Raw genomic sequence first — 22451 nt, forward strand, 5'->3', positions numbered from 1 at the left:
GAAGATTCCACCTAAACATTAGGAAGAACTTCCTGACAGTAAGAGCTGTTTGACAGTGGAATTTGCTGCCAAGGAGTGTGGTGGAGTCTCCTTCTTTGGAGGTCTTTAAGCAGAGGCTTGACAACCATATGTCAGGAGTGCTCTGATGGTGTTTCCTGCTTGGCAGGGGGTTGGACTCGATGGCCCTTGTGGTCTCTTCCAACTCTATGATTCTATGATTCTATGATTCTTCACTGCCCCTCTGTTCCTGGATGTTGTGGGTAATGTGACCAATTTTGTAGATGTGCTAATAGATAAAACTCCCCTTGTTATCCCTAGGAAAGCTCTAGAATCAACTATTTGTAGTAGTGATGGTCAAGACAGCAACAAGGTTTGTATTTCTGTGAAGGCTGCCCAGTGCCTACTCATTCCCTACCCTGAAGTTCAAAGTATAAGGAGTCACTTCTGGAACAAAATTCAATGTTTATTTAATTACATTCTCTGAAGGTTTAAAGCATGATGATTTCAACTGTGAGACACAAAACTAAAGTTTAAGACATAACCTTTTTGCAGATAATTTTACACTCTTTTCTAAACCGAGTCTCAGGGAGACTTTACTCACCTAGAATGGCTGTCACTGTTCCTTACCAGAAACACCCACTCAATATCTTCTATTTAGTTTTACTCTCAGGGAATCAAAACTGAATTGCCCCGCCTAGTGCATCCCACTCAGATAGTCCAGGCCTTAACTGCCCACCCTGGCAGCCACATTCATTCAGCACCATACATTTTAAACACTCTGGAAGTGTAGTATGCAGGGAATCAGTTGTGTGGTGAGGTGGTAATTCTTTTATCACATTTGTATCCTGGCCTTTTTCCTGGGGTCTGATGCAGCAAGGCAATTCTTATATTCTTAATCATGTGGTTAAGGATACACGAACCAGTGGTGAGGAAACTGATACACTTAAAATAAAATAAAAAGCACTCTTAAAACACTAAGTCATGAATTACTCCAAATAATTCTGGGAACTGTAGTTTATTAAGGATGCAGAGAGCTGTTAGAAGACCACTATTCCCTTCAGAGAGCTATAAGTAGAGGGATGATTGTTAAACCACTCTGAAATTGTAGCTCTGTGAGTTCCCAGGAAGCCATGACTGTTAAAGTGGTATAAGAGTGCTTTAAACATATGTCAATGGACTTTTAAATACTGTGGATTTCAGTGGCCTACATGGCTGTCAATGCAAGTATAGTGTTTGTTGTGATTGGTGTAAAAGGAAAGAAATGAAATTTATCATAGGAATGTATTGCTTTACAGAGACATTCTCATGGAATCATAGAATTGTAGAGCTGGAATGCAGGAATCTCAGCTAAAGCAACCATGACTCAGCTAAGGCATCCCATCTCAGCTAAAGCATCTCATCAACTTAATGATTTTGTAGTACATGAGCTCGGGGGCACTGAGGCCCCAGATGAAATCCCAGTGGTTCCAGTATGTCATATTTTTGTGGTAAACTAGGTTAGTGATACGAGGAAGTAAGACGGCTACATCTCTGGGGCTTGCAATCAGGTCATTTCCGCCAGTCCACACTGCAGTTGGCACAGTCATGTCCTCTATTTTATACAAAGGGGGAAAGCTCTGGAAAGTAAATGACAATGAATCATTATTTTTTTAAAAAAATGTTGTTAGTGACAGCATCTTTACACAATTCAGACCAACTGTGGACAGTCCACAGGCTTGTATAGATGGGTGATTTTCCCTTCTTTCTACCTAGAACACTTATAGTCTGCTAACATGTTTTAAATATGGTTGGGTGGATCCTCTGCGGTTCTCCACAGATTTGCTCCTGGTTTTTCAAAGTTTTGCACAACAAACCCAGGAACTGTAGGCACTGATTTATTGCTTTCTGGAGTTTGTATTTTTTTTGTATTCTATCTTATTTCTTTTTAGCTTGTTGTACACTACTTTGATGACCTCAGCCCATGAAGTGGCCTACACATTTACAAAACAAACAAGCAGGGGGCAGGGAGAACCCAAGGCAACCTGACTGACAATTGAAAGCTTCCCTGAAAGAGCTACACTCTCTGTAATTCATCATACAGATAACATGATGATGTGGGAAGAAGATGGGAATTCTCCTCACATTTCTTTGCTGCCAATGCCATTGTTCCTGCAAGGAAAGTGGGGAGTGGTTTGAGTGGTGGGAATGGCTTTGAGGACCCTCCAACTATTTGCTGCTTGGTCTGAGGAAAAGGAGATTGGGAGTCAGGAGATCCACACCACATTTAAGGAGGTGGAAAAGAACCTGCTTTGAATGCAGAAGGTCCCATATTAAATCCCTGGCAGGGGTACGAGAAATGGAGACAAACTGGACACATCTAGACTCCTCCTCTAGACTTTGTCAAATATGTGGTCTGAGGTTGGATCTAATGTACATAGCCATGCTCCACCCACCCACCACACATTCTCTGAGCATGTGGAGGCAAACACTTGATGAGATCACATTCACATTAACTGTGAACTAGTGTGGTATACTGGTTAGATTGTTAATTAGTACTTGGAGAGCCATGTTTACATTCCCCCTTAACCATGAAGTTCACTGACTGACCCTGGATCAATCACAATCATTCTAGACTACCTCACAGGGTTGTTATGTGGATAAAATGAGGGGACAATGACCCATTCCAGCTTGAACTGCATGGATGAATGGTGGGAGGTATATAGGGCTACCATACATCCCGGAATTGGACTGTCAAAATGGGGTCTGGGCAAATTTTCACCGAATTGGCAAAATGTCTGGGAAAACCTAGATGTATGGCAACTAGGGCATTTTTTTAAAGAAAAAAATGTTTTAGAAATCCAATTCCCCCCATCCCCCCAAAAAACTCAACAACTTTGACAAAAAACAAAACAAAACCCAACTTTGTCCTGATTTGGAAATATGTCGATATATATATATATGTATCGATATACGTCGATATATATATATATATAAGCTTGTGTCACCAAATCACTTTTGCAAATCCATGTTAAGAACATCAGAAAATTAGGCGAATTCTTAACTCTTATATTGACACTGATGAGAACTCCAAGCAGTTAATATCATCTGGGTTGTGCTGATAGTCAGAACCATTGTAAATGCATGTCCTTGATGCAGATTTCTATTTTCACCATATTTACTGAACAAAAATTGTTCGCTCTTACCTGGTTATATCTTGCCTGATTCTCATTCCCGTAGTCAAAGTATCTGAATAATCCTGAATCTCTTATCTATCAAAATAATAGGAAAGCCATAGCATTGGATATTAGCATTAGATATTATGTGATACATATTACAAATAATAAAATTACTATTTTTGATCCAACCTATTCTTTTCTGTAAAATCCTTGTTTGACTAATTATGAACGTTGCCTGTTCCTTTTGGAATTTATCTCTATGGCAGTAAATATCCCTTGGGGTAAATATATTTTATGTGAGGAATCCCCTTCTGAAATGAAGGGATTTGCAGAACACTCATTTTTTCATAAGACGAAAAGAGCTCCGTACTCTGCCTAAATAAACAAAACTAGGTTTTAGCCATGTCAGTTCAGAAAGCTCATATTAGAACAATAGCACCAACTTAAATTGTCTTAAAAAATTGTCCAGTAGCACCTTAGAGACCAACTAAGTTTGTTCTGGGTATAAGCTTTTGTGTGCATGCACACTTCTTCAGATACACTGAAACAGAAGTCACTGGACCACTGTTTCAGATGTATCTGAAGAAGTGTACATACACACGAAAGCTTATACCCAGAACAAACTTAGTTGGTCTCTAAGGTGCTACTGGACAGGTTTTTTATTTATTGTGACTGTGTCAGACCAACACGGCTACCAACCTGAATCTTAAATTGGCTTAATTATTGTAGTGGCTTCCCAGGGAAAGTTAAGTACACTAATAGTTGCAGGATTCTTTGGTGGAGGCTCAGAAAGTTTGTAATTTTTGAGTGAGCATATAAGCATGGAACTCTCTTGACCATCACAGCTGCTAAAAAGTATACAACACTCTACCTGTTTCCAGTGTACAATAGATTTAGCTGATGTTCCATCCATAAAGCGAGCTCCATACAAATCTATTCGACTCTGCAGGAAAAGTTTGGAAAATAAACAACAATCTGAAAAATCAGTGAAATTAAAACAAAAAACCCCCCAGAAACTCCCCTACAAGTAAAGGCTATTTTGTTTAGAAAAGGGATGAGGAAAATACTATACAATTGTAAATGGGATGAAAAGAGTGCATTTGTACGGGGGGGGGGGGAGAGATTTCTCCCTTTCACATCAAAAGAACCTGAGGCCACCAAAGCTGGCAGATTCGGGAAAGTTCAAGCAAATAATTTTGTCACACAGTGTATATAGCTCAGCTGGGAAATTCACTTTTGCAAGATGTGATAGTGGCTTTGAAGTGGGTTGAGACAAATTCATAGATGATAGCTCTATCAGTGGCTATTAATCATGAAAGCTCTGCAGTACCTCCAGTATCAGAGACAATATATTTCTGAATAGCAGCTGCTGGGAGACAGGAATGGGGTAACTGAGGTTGTGCTCAGGCTCCGCTTGTGTATTTCCTGTAGGAATCTGATTGGCCACTATGAAAACAGGATGCTGGGCGCCATGGGCCTTTGGTTTCCAACGTTTCTTGAATGTGGGTCCCCAGCTGTTGTCGGACTACAACTCCCATCATCCCTGGCCACTGGTCCTGCTATCTAGGGGTAATGGGAGTTGTAGTCCAGCAACGGTAGGGGACCCAAATATGAGAAACCCAGGGCTTTTCTTATGTTGCTAAATTCCAGCTTTTTAGTAGCAACGATTGTTAAGGCAACAAGGTGCATTAAAGTTGATTCACCCTTTGAGATGAATTGGCCACATCCTGCTTATCGCTCGGCAGGCAGTGCATGCATTCTGTCTTTAAGGTCATAGGCTGGACAGAACCAAAATTCTAATGGTCATTTTTCTTCAGGAGACATGTCTCCGATGCCAGCTGCACCTTAACTTTAAAGCAGTATCACATCACTTAAAACAGGCACGGCTTCCCCCAAAGAATCCTGGGGGCTGTAGTTTGATAGGGGTGCTGAAAGTTGTTTGGTGACACCTATAATTCCCCTCACAGACTCTTATTATTTCCCACACACTGATTGTTAACTACTCTGAGGGAAGCCATGCCTGTTTAAAGTGGTAAGTTGCTGTATAGTGCAGATGGAGACTCACTTTCTGGCACCTAAACCCATTTTCCTGGGAGTAAGTCCCATTCAACTCTATGAGAATTGTTTCTGATTAGACATATATAAAATTGGGCTGTTCTAGTGCAACCATAGGCATATCTACTCACAAAGTAAGCCATATTCTGTTCACTGAGACTTATTTAAAGTTTGTACAAGATTCCCATCTTATTCTGAGTCTTCAGTTTTTCGCAGGGCTTTTTGCACCCTTTGGATGCTCAGCTTTTGCTGCAAAAACGAAGCTTTGTGAAGATTCAGAACATGTAGCAAACCAATCATAGTAGCAAACTACTATGTTTTCTTTACACAATCTACACACCATATTTAGATTTGTTGCATTAAATCCGCCTGGTGAGAATATGAGTTGAGCACAGAATTGCTGCATCAATGTAACGCTGCACAATTTCCTGAAAAAGTCTGCCACGGGTTTGCGAAACAGTACAAATTCTCCTCGGACAAAGATGCTCTGGGAAGATACAAAAGGTGTTACAATTTAACCTTAAAAAAATATTTACGGGATTAGCTATGTTCCTCTAGAATTCTTTTGTGGCTGGTTGCAGCTTCTTAAAGCAGGCTTGGCCCTCCAGATGTTTTTGGCCTACAACTCCCATGATCCATAGCTAGCAGGACAAATGGTCAGGGGTGATGGGAATTGTAGTCTCAAAACATCTGGAGGGCCGAGTTTGAGGAAGCCTGTCTTAAAGGTTTCAGTTGGAGAGTGGGAACAGAGACCCATATGCTGATCGTACCTGGTCCACCTTCCCGTGGGAAGGTCTGAAAGGGATTTAGAAGGGCATCCAGCTGGTCATACTTACAAGCCTCTTCTCAATCAGGAACAATGATAACACCCGGTTCCAATTAGAGGGAGGCTTGTAACCATGTTCCACCAAATCTATTCATAAGACCCCTTCAGATCTTCCAACTCAGGTGGAATCTCGACACATATAAATGTGTCTCTGAAAATGCTTTTTAAAAAATGCTTTGAAAAATATATTGAATCTGCCATAAGCTCAACATCACCACTTAGTGTCACAGCTGTATAATGCACTTAAAATGATATATTTGCAGCTGGATAGCTGAGTCCTCAGTGCAGGAAGGTTGGAGTGCGAATTAGTGAATCTGTTGATTCTATTTCTCTCAGTTTTTCATATTCCACTCTTAAGTTCAATTTTCCACATTTCTAAATCAGTTTGCATTTTTTTTAAGCACAAGTCCTCTTGAAATTTCTTCAGTGTGAATTTTTTTTAATACATACATTTTTGCCTAGCACACACATTTTTGCAAATAAATTTCCCCTAATATAACCATTTTTGTCTGCTATTTTTGCTAACATGTGGAATAATATACACATTTTACCCTAGTATATGCATTTTTGTATTCATAACCTGCTTGGAGAACCAAATTTTAAAGATGAGTAAATTTTGAACGGCAGCTGAGCTTCTTTTTTTGTGTATTGTGCAAATGAGGTAGGTTCTCCTACAATGCAAACTGATTTTTAAAAAAAACAACACCAAAAAACCCCACAACCTATTCCTAGTTTGGATGTGGACCAAAAACACAAAGTACACATACATTTCTCACCCAGATTGAAATATTTAATCCTTAGGGCTTTTTTCTTGGTTTATTCTCTTTATGTTGTTCAGCACTGTAAGAGCAATCCACAGCTCACTGAAATGTATAGTAAAGCCTGTGTTGGTTTTTCAAAACTTTTTTTTAAAAAAAACCCCGAAATTTTGCTATGCATAGCAACTCAAACAAATTTAGGTTGTATTTCTTATATTTCTAAACAGCCCTTCATTCAGTATGCTCTCCGAGCAACACTACAGTTATGTAAAATGTGAACCTGTTATATAGAATCATAGAGTTTATAGACTTTTTCTTTTATAGCATAATCTCTATGAGGGTGAAAGGTACAATTGTCTATCTTAGTTATGAAGTTAAGGGAAAGGTTACTCTTAAATTTCTGCTGGCCTAGTATTCTTTGATTTCCCAGTAATAAAATAGAGATTAATGTGTACCTTGGATGAGTAGTCAGGAAGTAGGAAGGAAAATTTGGAAGCAGGGCTTGTCACATGCTTAAGAGAAATCACAGGAGCCAAGGCGGTAAATAGTTTGATTTTTTGAGACAGCTCTGGTATGGCTGAAAATGCTATGAAGCCTAAAGGATAGGGGAGAAAAACACAGTGAGCATTTAGGACTGCTCATAGTACGAAATTCATTTGCCAATTTACCAAAGGCCTACTCCTAGACTCTAAAGCAGAGATGGGGATTCTGTGGCCCTCCTGATATGGCTGGTCCACAACTCCCACTATCGCTGTTCATTTGCCATGCTGGCTGGGGCTGATGGGAGTTGGAGTCCAAGCGCATCTGTAGGGCCACAGGTTCCCTATATCTGCCCTATGTGATCAATGGATCAATTGAGGCTAAGCAATAGATCTGCCATGGGTGGCAAAACCTGACCATCTCCCCTCTCTACTTATCAAGTTAAAACCAGTTGCCAGTAAAGTAAGGCAATTGAGATTATTCTGTTATTCTTGTAATGATTTTCTCTTTTAAATATAAACTGTAAAAGTCTAAAATGAATCTAAATAGGGCAAACCCTGGATCACAGCTGTATGTAAAGCAAGGCTGAATTCTTATGATAGATCATGGGGCACATGGTAAGGTTTTATTCTGTAACATCAAAGCCTCTTTTTCTCCCCAGTGAGAAGCTGCTGATTGGAGGTGGGCAGAGGACCAGTTGAAACTGGTTGTGGGGTGCATCTGGCCCAAGGGCTGGCAATTTCTGGCCCATGGGCTGGTCAACAGGACAGCTTACCACTTTCTCCACCCTTACAGCTATCTTCTCATTTCCCCCTGAAAACTCACAGGGACATAGCATAGTCACAAAGGGAAAGCAGGCCCATAGATACTGACTGGTTCACAATTCAGCACCAGTGTTGGGGCAAGGCTGACTCCCAACACAAAAGGATCAGCAGTATAAGGTCAAACTGCAATCTTTACAGCTGGCTCTAGGATCCAGAATAGCAGAACATAAACCCTTTTTTCCCCTTAGAAAGAGAGAGAGAGAGAGAGAACAAGAGAGTAAAAAAACATGGGTTAGCCCAATTTAGCATACCAATGGTTGTGCCTTGAGAGTAGCCTACGTAATACAGTTGCTTCTGCCCAGTTTTCTTCAGAATGAAGTTGATCATTGCTGGAAGGTCATACAAAGCCATTTCATGGAAACTGAAGGAAATATTTAAATGTTATGGCAAAATTAGTGACACCTCTTCATCTGAACTCCTAGATGTTCACCCAGAGTTGCCTTCTGGAAGGTTTTGCTTGAAATGTGGGTGCAGAACCAGGTGATGGCGCCACCATCTCTATTCTCCACTTTAATTTTGCAGCGATGGCTTCCAGCAACAGAACATCACTAAACATCTCTCTCTCTCTCTCTCTCTCTCTCTCTCTCTCTCTCTCTCTCACACACACACACATTTTTTCATTTCATACATGAATCTCATGAAGAACCATCACACATAAAAGCAGGCTGTAAGATGTGAAGATGCTCAGTGTGTGGACTTCTACTTCTTTCCACACATTCTGGAATTGTGCAGGCCACAGTACATATGTGGAAATCCAACATGCATAGAGATCTATAGTTTTTAGTTACCGTCCTGCTCAGTGTAACCATTCAGTGTATGATGAGGGAAGGGGGGGGGGATTTGATTCAGATTGCATTGAAACCTAAATTTTTCAAATTCACACTTTCTAAAATGAAATGACAACTGAAACACAGTCGTCCTTCGAAATTCATATTAATTCATATGTTGTGATGCCATCCTCCAGCCAATCAAGAGTTTACAAAAATACATATATTATGCAAACTGTGAATAAAAAATAGTGAAAATGACATGATAAAATGTGCACACCAAAGTATATCAAGAGAAATTTGCACTAAAGTACGGAGGAATTTCCATGAAGACTTGTCAAACAAAATTTTTTCAAATTGATGCAGATATGTGGAGAACCAGATTTAAGTTTGGGGGGATATGACAGACTGTGAGAACCAAAACCAACAGATCCTTCCATCCCTAACTAGGAGTAGCAGGCTCACCCAGCCACAATGGTCCCCTCACATATGAATCAGGGGAAAGGGGCATTGTGAGGAATAAAAATGTTGCCTTTTCAAAAGGCCACAAGGCTGCAACGGTTAGATGACCGCAGACAGCAGAAACTTGCTTACACATATCTTGTGGTTAGGAGGCTTATAGATAGGGCTGTTTGCAGCCGTTATGCGATTTATCTGTACTCAGTTACACCCACTAGTGGTTGGGATGTGGATTTATTGCTTGAGTCAATGTGTAAAAACATAAGAAACATGGACCAAATAAGGAGAAAGGTAAACAGGAGTAGTGGTCGTTGGAACTAGAGTAATGGGAGATGTCAACAAAGGTGGGGATTTTAGTATGTTAACTAGGTGGTCATGATAGGCTATAAACCTTGCATGTATCCAGCCAATGAGGAAACAAGGGAAACCTGTGCTTCAGGTATAAAGAATATAAACTTGTGCCTTGCCAATTTGGGGTGTGCCTACTTTGGACACCCGCTCTTGCAAGAATGTATTGTACTCAATAAACTCTTTGCTGCTTCACCAATTTTGTTCAGAATTTATTTTGAGGGTCTTAGGACCCACGTTTTACTTCTAACAGGCATCAGACATAGAAAATCACACATAGGGCTGTAGGATGCGAAAAACCCCTGCGTGTAGACTTCTGCTTTTTCTCACACATTCTGGAATTGTGCAGGGATCCAAAATTTTGTAGTCCTTATTTCAAAGGGTTATGTTTCTACAGTTCATTTCTTAGGATAGCTACATGCATAGAAGCCTATAGACTGTAGCCATAGTCTTGCTCAGTGCAAATCTATTGACATAAAGGGATATGAATAGGGATAGGGAGAAATTCAATTCAGTCTACATTTAAAGCTGAATTTATCAAATTTGTTGATATGAGAACCAAAACTCAGCCATCCTTAAAATTTTTGAGTGATTAAGTTCGGCAACCACTCAGTGTTTACAAAAATGTGTATATTTGGTAAAATTGTGCATAAAATGTATATTATTAGTGAAAATAACATTTAAAATGTACCATATTGGGAGATACTACTTGCAAAAATGTGTACATTAGTCAAAACTGCATACAAAAATGTGCTGATCTGGAGAAATTTGCACTAAAATGCTGAAGATCAGCAGAGTTAATGTGTGAAATAATATTGTTTATTGCTGTTTATTTTACAGTTCAAAATACCTGAAATCCCAAAATTCATCTTGGTCAGTTGACAAATTCTGGTGTCTCCGAGACCACCTTGATCCTCTGTTGTTCCCCAGCCAAACATCATAGCCAGCATCAGCTAATATAAATCCAAAACTGTTGTTTGCCAGATTTTCGACCCAGAAGCTAGCTTCCGCAAATATCCCATGCTGCAGGAACACAACAGGCCTGGGACCTGGTTTAAAAAACAAATCATTATAACAAAGCAGGTGAGAATCTCTGTGCCATGATAACAAATATGTTTTTGACAAATATCCCTTGTTTATATTATTAGATTATAGTTTATATTACAGTACATTATCTCAGTATGTTTGTTAGGCTCTAGTCCCGGTGTCGGCAAGGTTTACCTTGCCTGGGTCGGATCGGTCCCATAGAGATCCCTTCGTGGGCTGGATCTCTTTCTCACGTGAGCGCATGCGCCTGTGATTTCCGGTATCTGCGCATGCGCAGATGCGATTTCCAGCACCACGGAAGCGAGTCCCCATGCTGCGCTGCAATGGTTTAGCGCAGCATGTGAGCAGGCGGCTTGTGGGCCGGTCAAACGATCTCCACGGGCCCCTTCCAGCCCATGGGCCTTAGGTTGGTGACCCCTGCTCTAGTCTCATTCAGTGGCATGGATCTGAATTTTGACTGTAGAGGAGGCTTGTCAACAAAGCCCTATTCAAGAATTCAGAAAAAAATCTGTGGGCACTGAAACTGGGGAAGGGGAATAGGCAGGCAAATGCCAAACCATGCTCCCAAGGCCCTGATATGAAGTGGACTTGCCCATCCCATCATTGACCTTCCTGTGTAGCACCCTGCTTGTGGTTAACGCTTAGCTGGAATGAAATATTCAACGCAGCAATAGAGAAATTAAAATAATAATTTATTTGTCAGACAAATAAATGATAGGCACAGTGGTATATGGTTACCAAAGCTCTGCCCCCCTTCCAGCCCTGATGGCCAGCACTTATATTTCCTCAGCCCAACCCCTTGCTCCTCCTTTGGCTGCCTCTGTCCAATCAGCCTGGTTGAAATTCCTATTGGCTGTTTGCTAGAACCAATCATAAAAGATACACCCATTTCCTATTACCTTTTATGGGAGACAAAGAGCTATATTTCCTTCTATCCATAAATGGCAGACAAGTAGCCATATATCTTACATTTGCCTCGACAAGGCACCTTAATTACCAGATCACCTTTTGCCCCTGTTGCCCCTGCATTCCAAAACAAATGGCTGAAACAAATGGCTCATGGTATTAAATTCTATCTAAACAGAGATCTTGGGTTCACATTCTCACACACCATCAATGAAATAAGAATCTAACATAAGAATCTAACATTTCTTACTTTCTAAATCCTTTGCATAATTACATTAAGCCAACAAATCTCATACATAACATAGATAGCTTTTTAGAAGAAAAGGCCTTTGCAAAGTAAAAAGGAACTCAGTAAAAACAGCTTCAAAAGAAGCCTCTTCAGTTCTTCAAAAGAACCCCTCTTTCCCAGCCAGCTGCTTTTCCCATTAGCTCTTCCCAAAATTTATTGCCCTTTAACTCTCTCAGTATACCTTAAACCTTAGGAAAATATGGCCAGAGTCTGATGGGAGGCACATGGTACTATTTTCTGTTAAACAATAAATCTTACTATTTACCAACTCTTAATTAGTGTTTTTGCAGCTTGATTGTATTCTGTAATATGTAGGGTCAGTGTAACATTTGCTCCCAGCCTGTAATTCCCTTTTACAACTTTGAGAAACTTGTTTCCTGCTACTGCTATAAATCGGGGGGGGGGGGGGGGGAGCTTGTTCAGGAGAGCAGGAAGATAAACAACTGCCAAAGTACTTAGCCAGCTGGTTTCTGCCTGGCATGAAACATACAAACATTTGCAAAAATATCTTTAAGCTCATTTTAAAATACAGGCCTTGATCAGATGCCTCACCTGGGAGGTCCGAAGGGAATTTATAAGGATGCTTTCTCAAGACATTTCCATGTGCTTCCATGAGGACATCTCCGTGTGATCCTGATAAGGCCGGGCTCTCATTTGAGGAGAGACTTTTTAGGGTGTTCAGTCCCTTTCTGACCTTCCTGCTCAATACAAGACAGTTGAGGAATGAAGCTGTTGTACCTGCCCCTTCACCCATACAGTTTAAGGCTGCATATGCTCTTCTGAGCACTTCAATGGGGCTCCAGAGGGTCATGCAACAACCTTCTGGGCCCAGTCGCTTTGGGTCTTGACTGAGGGTCTGATAGCTTCGTGTAAAGCTCTAGTAATTACATAATTCTGCACTGTATTAAGGCTTTTAATATGCAACTGTGATAGGCCAGCAATTTGTTTTGAACTATAAATAAGGAAAAAAAATATTTTCAGATACCTCCAGGGGTAAGATTTTCTCTTCCAAAGGGAATTCGGTTTACTGTCAAATAATAGCCATCATCTGTTAAGACTTCATACTCTTCACTTGGGTATCCTTTGTAGCGAATCACCTCGCTCTAAAAGAAGAAGAAATAAACTCCTGAGATGTTTGAATTCAGAATGTTTTAATCTGTCACAGAGGAGACCTTTAGCTAACAACTGTACATTGATAGTGTCAGTATATAGGTCAGTCACTGTATGGCAATGGAAGCAGTTGTTTCTATGTGAAGTGAGGCCCTTCCTGTGTCTGCTCTGTGTTTGTTTAAAAGACACCATAAACAGATGTCACCACAAGTGTACATTCCATATATTTGCATACACCAATAGTTGAGCAGCACAATCATAGTGTTATTTACATGTAATGTTCAACAAGTTTACAACCTGAGTACAAAGCAGTTGAGCTGTGTAGACACTTTCAACAAGTGTAGACTCTGTCACACAAGACCCTTTCACTCTATGCTTTAAAATTAGTTTGCAATAATCTCCTGTTCAGTATGAAATGAAGCTGTACCAACACATCACCACCACCATCTAATTTCATTGCCTTTGTATACTGTCTTTCTGCAAAGGCACCCAAAACAGTTTACTGTTTTAAAGTACTAAGACAAATGATAAAACATCTAAAAGCAGGGAGGAAGTCTGACTGGAGAAGGTTGTGATGTTGTCTGTGCCTGCCTCCTTCATACTCACTCAACCTACACTCAGAATTGAGAAATGTTCCTGAACTGCTTTCAGTATTATGGAACAGAAGTCCTGGCTCTCACTCTTGGACACTATACTCAGATTCTCAGCCAGATTGTTACCAAACATTTAATCCCACAATTCACCACATAGATTATGTTACAATGAGTCCATTGTACAATGAGTCCATTAATGCTGAGCTCCAAGGAGCACGGGGTAGGTGTAAGCAAGGCTTTCTTTCTGCCGGAACTCACCAACTCAGTTCCAGCACCTCTCAGGTGGGCTCCATTGCCATTCTAAGGGAATGAGGGAGGTGTTTGTGCTGGTGTCCCATCCTTAGAGAAGGAGGCTCACTATCTGATTCAGACTCAGGCACATCCCCAGAGATGGGGAGTGTTTTGTTGGCAGAAGGAGACACCTGGGTCAAATCAGCAGCCCTCCCTTGGTGCTTGGGACATCCAATAGTACTGAGGTGGGGCTTTCTCCCACCAACCAGCATCCAGCACAGCACCTCACAGGCCACTGAGTCCCTCCCCAGGATCAAACTCCCCACTCTCGTCCCATTCCTCCTCCCCGCTCTGGCCAACTCTGCCAAGAAGTCTTTACATAATCTATGTGGTGAATTGTGGGATTAAATGTTTGGTAACAATCTGGCTGAGAATCTGAGTACCTCTGGTTACGTACTTAATTCGTTCTGAAGGTCCGTTCTTAACTTGAAACAGTTCTTAACCTGAAGCACCACTTTAGCTAATGGGGCCTCCTGCTGCCACCGCACCGCACTGCCAGAGCACAATTTCTGTTCTCATCCTGAAGCAAAGTTCTTAACCCGAGGTACTATTTCTGGGTTAGCTGAGTCTGTAACCTGAAGCGTATGTAACCCGAGGTACCACTGTATTGGGTTCACTACACTAAGAGGCAGTGCTTTTTTTCTGGGGGGGGATGCGGGGGGACACATACACCTAAACTTTCTGTTAATCTAAGTTTTGCCACATTGAGGGGCAGTATTTCAATATGAGTAGGAAAATAAGAGTACCACTAAACATTTTCAAAGAAAAAAAGCACTGCTAAGAGGGAAACAGAAAGTGCTGTTGTTCGTCTTTCCTTGCTGTTCTACATACTCCTCTGTATCACCAGAAATAAGTTTTGCATTTCCCCATGGCTTGTTTGTCATCACTCCCAATTGCATATCCCCACCCCATTAACCAATAGTTATGCTTTTGATGTTCCAGACCTGGGATTGCCAACACGGCGCCCCTGCAGATGTTATTGGGCTAGAACTCCCATTAGGTAAAGGTAAAGGGACCCCTGACCATTAGGTCCAGTCATGGCCGACTCTGGGGTTGCAGCGCTCATCTTGCTTTATTGGCCAAGGGAGCCGGCGTACAGCTTCCGGGTCATGTGGTCAGCATGACGAAGCCGCTTCTGGCAAACCAGAGCAGCGCACGGAAACGCCGTTTACCTTCCCGCCTGAGCGGTACCTATTTATCTACTTGCACTTTGATGTGCTTTCAAACTGCTAGGTGGGCAGGAGCTGGGACCGAGCAACAGGAGCTCACCCCGTCGTGGGGATTTGAACTGCCGACCTTCTGATCGGCAAGTCCTAGGCTCTGTGGTTTAACCCACAGCGCCACCCGCGTCCCTTGGGCTAGAACTCCCATTAGGCCCTGATAAATGGTCATGCAGTCTGGGGCTCATGGGAACTGGAGCAGCACAACAGCAGCTTGAGGGCACCTTGTTGGCTACCCCTGTTCTAGACTGGAGGAAGGAAGACAGAAGGAACAAGAGCTGCTCTTCAGCTCCCTCAGATTTGAATTCTAGGCCCATCTCAGGCCTGCCACTGCCGTAAGATTTATAAAGGAGTACATAGCTTACAACATTCATGTGAACTTCAGGATTTGAACCTCTGCTCCCACTCAGTTCTTCTGCGCTCCCAGTTGCTTGTATTAGACAAGCGATGGCAAGAAACCACCACATCTTCTTTCTATATATGAATTTTTTTAAAAAGAAAAAAGTGGTGTGGAAGAGGAGGAGGGGAAAAGTGGGGTATTCTACATCAATTACTTCATAAACAATGGAGACATAATATATACATTTTAATCAAATATTCCAGAATGTCTGAAATCCAAATTCAATACATGAGTAGCATACAAAAATAAACTATCAAACCTAATAGAAAACATAAAATTGTGTTAAATGCATGAAGTCCAAGCTGCATAAACCAAGTAAACTAATTGGGGAAGAAAAGAAGAGTTTTCAACCATGCCAGGGCTTGCTTTCCTTCCAGGAGAAGAGAATATCAGGGAACTGGGGCTGCATGCCAAAAACACCTGCCTGAGTCACAGCATGTTATACTCACAGGGGCAGATGAAAAAAAATCTTTCTCTACAAATCTTCATTCTGTTCTGTTTTTAAAATTCTGTTTTAAAAATTCCAGGCTACACTGTACCTTGCCTTCCCCCTTATTTTTTGCTTATCAATACCCCATGCCCCTCAAAATGCAGACAAATATATACAAAAAAGCCCAGAGTAAATGAAAATATTACCACTCAGAGTCCTCTTGCTGTGTTTAGGCAGGAACAGAATTTCCAAATGATGCCTCCTCCAACATTGCCAGCATTATCTATTACCAGAGAAATTCCTTTTCCATGTTTCACAAGACATTTGTTTTTACAATTGCCAGTTCCTTCTAATCGGTTTTCTTTCTTCTTGATACCAAAGTATCTGCAGCATAGCAGTAATACTGTGGGCGGCTTCCTTAGTTATATGACTTGAATGGCACAACATTCTTGGTTAGCTCCATCGGGAACACCTAATTAAAACTGGTGACCAGTGTAAAGGAAATAAATGCACGTGACTGATGATCTGTAGCAGTGCACTTGACCTGACCACTCACAATCACTGCAAAACACATGCACAGCTCTGTTTTGGAAATTGGGGCATTTTTTGCCCTGAGAATCTATTCTCCCCTAAATTACTAACAAGGGATATGATGCACAAATATGCAGAAAGAGTGGAATCAAGGTTATGGAAATGAATCCTGAATAGGCGACCCATGACTAAAGTGATGTACTTAATAAACCTTTTATTTTCATGCCTATGCCATTCATTTTAAAGCCACCCTACATTTTAGTGCACAGTTCCTTTTGCATTCCTGCATGTAGGCATGTGACATAAGATACCTGTGCTTCCTTCTAGGCTCCTATTTAATATAATAGGTTTATGGTACATTCATAGAGACAGCATCAATTAAATCAATTTCATCCTACCTGTATGAATGACTTTCTGGCAGCACCACTGTCATATGCGCGAGTGCCCAGGTCTGTAGGTGTAGCGCTGACCAGGAAAGGTGTTATGCTCAAATATTTTGGTTACTCCACCACTGCAGAGGCAACAAGGCCATTTCTTTTCCTCCATTGTAAATACATACCCTGTGACATTCTATAATTATATCCAGTGCCGCACTTTCCATACTGTGTTCTCCTTCTGACTCCTCCTACGAACACACAGTAAAACATATACCACTCTCTGTGTTCCCCTTCTCACCTCTTAACTGTCATTACATATCACGGGATGCTTTTCTTCATTTATAAACTCTTGCAAAAACTGTCCTAACTGGTTTCTGAAAAAGATGTTTCAGTAGATTGGCAAGATCCATGTGTGCAAGGGTGTCTGTGTATGAGTGCCATTCGAAAGAATCTCATCCTAGATTCAGTTTAATCTCGCTTATTTGTGAGCAATGCAATCACTTTTGGATGGAGCCCCTCAGGGACCCAAGCCTATTCTATTTCTACATAGTTCATTCATCAAATCCATTCGTTTTCATTTCATCACCAGCCGTATCCTGGTGACACCCAGCTTTACTATTCTAGCCTGGAGATCTTTATCTCCATCCAGTCTTGCAACTCTTGCTGCCTGCAACAACATTCCTGCTTGGATGGTCACCATTTAAAACTCAGCACAACAGAGAGCAAACTTCTCATCTCTCCTTCCAAATCCTCACCTCCTCATAGATGATGTGCTAACACAGAGATGGACTTTTTCACTGCTGGTGCCAGTGTTGTGGAATGTCCTCCCTGCTAAAATACAAGATGTCCAATCTGTGTTGGGTTTCTGCTGGCTTCTGAAAACACACCTGTTTAGGCAAGCATTCTCCTGTGCTGAACTCCTGGTGTGTTATTGTTTATGTTTGTGTGCTTTTAATTATATATTTATTACTGTGCATTATAATTAAGGGTGCCTCAATGTCCCAGTGGATTGTTTGTTTTAACTATGCATTGATTTTACATTTGCAAACCACTTGCTAAATAAATAAATAAACTGCTGCCCATTTTCATTCATAGACAAGGGTCCCAATGTAACTTGTTGATAAGGCTCAAAGTCTGAATATTTTGATGGATCTTGCTTTCTTCTTCTTTTTTTGGTTTCCATATTTCATCCATTACCAAATTGTGTGACAACTCTGCTTCACATGTTTGTGTGCACGTGTGCACAATCATTTACTTTTGACTACAGTAACCTCTTCCTCCTCTGCCCCCTTTCTCATTCCTTGGGCCTCTTTCTTGAATGTTACGACTAAAACCATCTGTGTCACATGACTCAGAGACTGTAACAGCCCTTCTTTGTTCCTTACATGAACTTCCTGTTTGCTCATATTCCTGAGCCCTTTCCAGGCATTCCGATGACACATGAGACAGAGGTGCCCCAACATTGCCCCAAGAGCAGATGCTACAGGGCAAGAGGGCAGGTAATATAGGAGCAAGAGTGAGGCAGCTGGAAGCTCACAAGTGAGAGGGAACATAGCTCATCCCAATCCTGGCTGGGCACATATCAGGATCCATATTGCCTCAGGAAAAATCCTGAGCCATAAAGGATTCTTTTATACTGCTATAGGTTTGTTATTGTTTGAGCACATGCCAGGGACCAAATTGAATAAGATAGAACAAACCTGAGCCCCAAAAGTGGACCTTACTGCCCATCTACAAATATCCCCTTTGGGGGCAAAGTGCTTGAGGCAGGGATGGCTGTGTAGCTTCAGCTGTACAGTGGAACCTTGGTTCTTGAACTTAATCCGATCTGGAAGTCCATTCAACTCCGAAACAATTTGAAAACCAAGGCATGGCTTCCAGTTGACTGCAGGAGCTTCTTGCACTCAAGCAAAAGCCACATCGGACGTTCGGCTTCCAAAAAACATTTGAAAATCAGAACACTTACTTCCGGGTTTTCAGTGATTTGTTCGTCAACTAAGCTGTTCTAAACCAAGGTCCCACTGTACTTGCATGCAACAGACTACAGTGGTACCCTGGCTTATGAACTTAATCTGTTCCTGAAGTCCATTCTTAAAACAAATCTGTTCTTAAACCGATGAACGCTTTCCCTAATGAGGCCTCCCACCACCAGTGCCCTTCCACCGTTAGGCTTCCGTTTGTAGACCGAGGTAAAGTTCGCAAACTGGAACACTACTTCCGGTTTTGCGGATTTCAAAAACTGAATAGTTTGTTAACAGGGCTGCTCATAAACCAAGGTACCACTATATCTTGACCCATTTCTATTTGACTTCAGATCTGATTTTGGTGCGAAAGCAGATTTCGCGTAATGAAAAGAAGCATCAATAAATTCAATGAACTCAATGAACTCAAATCCATCATGGCAAAATATTTATTTATAGAGAATTCCCCACCAAAAATTTTGGGGTAACCAGTGCTATTTTTCTAAAAGAAGAGGTGCCAGAACTTACCATGAACATCTGCCTTGTTCTCTTAGAATGGCAATGTCTCCCACCTGAATGGTGCCAGAACTGAGTTCCGGAAAGTTCTAGCTGGAAAAAAGCCCTGGGGCTAATCCACGTAGCCCTGTTCATCGTCCATGCATTCTCTGAGTTTATGGAAGCAAACACCAGGTGGTCTCTCTCCGCCCCACAGTAGGCAGAACGCACACTCTGAGCTGTTTAACCCTATAAGCTCAAGTTCTCCTCACAGGGGTCACATTCACTTTAACTGGTAATGCAGGTAAGTCCGAATTCTCAAGTGCAGGAAGACTTTTTAGAGCGTTCAACTGAATGTACTTTGAAGCCCGCTTCTGACCTTCTTGCTCAACCCAAGACAGTTGAGGAGTGGAGCAGATGTGCTGCCCCTTCACCCATCCAGTTTAAACCTATATTTGTTATTCTTAATGCTTTAATGAGGCTCTAGGTGTCAACCAATAACCTTCTGGGCCCAGTCGCTTCAAGCATGTATATAACTCTGTGCTGGCATAGCTGTCAAGGCTGTTATTATACCACCTTGACAGGCTAGGGATTTGTTTTGGACTTATTTTTTAAAAGAAATTATGAGAAACCATCAACTGCAATATTTTTTCTTCCAGACAGTATTTTGTTTATTGTCAAATAATAACCATCATCTGTTAACACTTCATACTCTTCACTGGGGTATCCTTTGTAGCAAATCACCTCACTCTGAAAGAACAAAAAACAGATTTTTTAATTCATAACATTTTAATCTATCTGCTGGAGAGTAGACCTTTAAGCAACCACTTTTAACAGTATGTTGGTAAGGTCATTATATGGTTTAGTCACTAGATGGCCCTGGAGATAGTTTTATCTGGGTGAAGTCAGGAATTTCCTGTGCCTCCTATGTTCTTGTTTAAAAGGCACAATAAGGGTGTTCACACATTACATTCACAAATAATCTAGCTGTATAGTCAAAGTGTTATTCACAGGTAATGTTCAATGAGCATACAGTCTGTGTACACAGTAGTTAAACTGTATATAGAAGCTAAGGACTTCTTCACACAAACACAAATTTGAAAGAGACAGCTTCTACCTGTGTTCATTGTGTGAAGAAGCCTATGAATGATCTTGTATAGTTTTATCACTGGTGTACCATCTAAGCCATTTATGAAAAATGCCTCTTATCTTGTCATTTCTTTCCTTTAATATTTGGTTTGTAAAGGTAAAGGTAAAGGGACCCCTGACTATTAGGTCCAGTCATGACCGACTGGGGTTGCGGCACTCATCTCGCTTTATTGGCCAAGGGAGCCAGCGTACAGCTTCTGGGTCATGTGGCCAGCATGACTAAGCTGCTTCTGGCAAACCAGAGCAGCGCACGGAAACGCCGTTTACCTTTCCGCCTGAGCGGTACCTATTTCTCTACTTGCACTTTGATGTGCTTTCAGACTGCTAGGTTGGCAGGAGCAGGGACCGAAAAATGGGAACTCACCCCGTCGCGGGGATTCGAACTGCCGGAGACAGCTGAACAGTGGATTATTTACACTAGTACAAATAGGAACTGGCTTTCTGTAGAAGGTTCTGAATGAGTAGGTCATGCATTTATAAAGACCATGACACAAGGTGAAAATTCTCCCATGGAAGAAAACAGCAGGCCATATTTTACATGTTTGTAACCTGCCTGGGAACCATATGGTGATAACTAGGCTATAAATGCATACAAATATAGTAATAGTCATTTCCCTCAAGATCACATGTCAAACCAGTTAGACCTTGTTAGCATATGCATAGTACTAATTATGTTGCAAACTATATGATATAGACAATGCCTGCATCTATTTTTTACGTTGTTAAAAAACAACTCTGAAAATTCCAGTCCTCCACAGGATTCTCATCTTCATAGTTCCTTACAAAACATAAAGATATATGGAAGACTGTGGAAGCAGACAAGAAGTGTGAATAGATGAAGCACAACTCACACTATTTGCATTGTTTCTAGTTTCTAGAGCTATCTTCAGCTTAAGTCAGAGATATTAGCTCTCCACTGCTGGTTCCCACTACCCCTGACCATTGGCCATGCTGGCTGGGGCTGATAGGAACCAGAGTCCAACATCATCCAGATGGCCACAGGTTTCCCACTGCTTTAAGATATATATGTGTGTGTATATTTAAATGCTAGCCACAGCGTATTTTACTTGTCTTCTATTACTTTCTGAGCTCTGAGCACAGTACAGAGAAGCCAAGTCAATGTAGCCTTCCTGCATTCCATTTAATTCTGTCTCCTTTGGGAATAGCAAGGAAAGACCAACACCAACATATTAACTGTTTCTTGGAACTGATGAATAATTCCTTTACTGTCAAGGCTATCAACATCTTTGATGAGACTCGCCTAATATATTGAAGACAAGAGTTTTGCTTACTGATATTCTGCACCCCTAAAACATAGAATAAGTAAATATATTACCTTCCAGAGTCGTCTTGCTCTGTTTAGACAGGAGCAGGATCTTCAAATGATGCCTCCGTAAACAACGCCACCACTACCAATTGCCACAGTGATTCCTTTTGTGTGTTTCACAAGAGACTATTTGTTTCTGCGATTGTTTTGTTTATTGTAAAGACTCGTGTAGCACTAATATTGTAGGCAGCTTCTTGATTCATAGGTCTTGAATGGCACTTGGTTTATAGGTCTTGAGTGGCTTGGGAAACCCAGCCAGATGGGCGGAGTATAATTAATAAATTATTATTTAAAATTATTATGTTATAGTAAGTTCCACGGGAAACACCCAGTGAATACAGACAATGCACCCACAGGGCTTTTTGGAAAATTGTCATCATTCCATCCCATGGGAATGTGTGCAATTTGCTTTTTCTTCCCTGAAAAGGACTTGATAGACATCTATGTTGTCCCAATTTACTAATGAGGGATATTATGCACAAATATTCAGAAACAGTGGAGTTAATGTTATGGAAATGAATCCTGAATAGACGATCCATGACCTTAAAGTGATTTGCTTAATAAACTTTATTATGCAATGCCTATGCCAATAGTTTTTAAGCCACCCTTCATTTTACTGTGCAGTTCCTTTTAACATCCCTGCAACAATATAT

At 41.2% G+C, this 22451-nt stretch overlaps 1 protein-coding gene across 3 annotated transcripts; it reads right to left on the reverse strand.

Annotated features, from left to right (window-relative positions):
• Window positions 1-442: 442 nt before the first annotated feature.
• Window positions 443-17139, reverse strand: LOC308476746 (lipase member M-like). 3 transcript variants are annotated; one of them, XM_081004590.1, is made up of 10 exons: window positions 16888-17139; window positions 15494-15602; window positions 12900-13017; window positions 10523-10724; window positions 8350-8459; window positions 7250-7389; window positions 5551-5697; window positions 4027-4098; window positions 3183-3248; window positions 443-1616 (listed from the first exon to the last, which is right to left on the reverse strand). In XM_081004590.1, exons 1-10 carry the CDS (start codon window positions 16920-16922, stop codon window positions 1383-1385), a joined length of 1233 nt encoding a protein of 410 aa, XP_080860716.1. In that variant the 5' UTR covers window positions 16923-17139; the 3' UTR covers window positions 443-1382. The 3 variants fall into 3 exon arrangements, with proteins under 3 accessions (XP_080860716.1, XP_080860717.1, XP_080860718.1); XM_081004591.1 differs by having other exon boundaries at window positions 10523-10721; window positions 16888-17134; XM_081004592.1 differs by lacking the exon at window positions 16888-17139 and adding an exon at window positions 16165-16375.
• Window positions 17140-22451: the final 5312 nt, after the last annotated feature.

The sequence above is a fragment of the Podarcis pityusensis genome, assembly GCF_964106645.2.
Source record: "Podarcis pityusensis genome assembly, chromosome: 5".
Classification (NCBI taxonomy): domain Eukaryota; kingdom Metazoa; phylum Chordata; class Lepidosauria; order Squamata; family Lacertidae; genus Podarcis; species Podarcis pityusensis.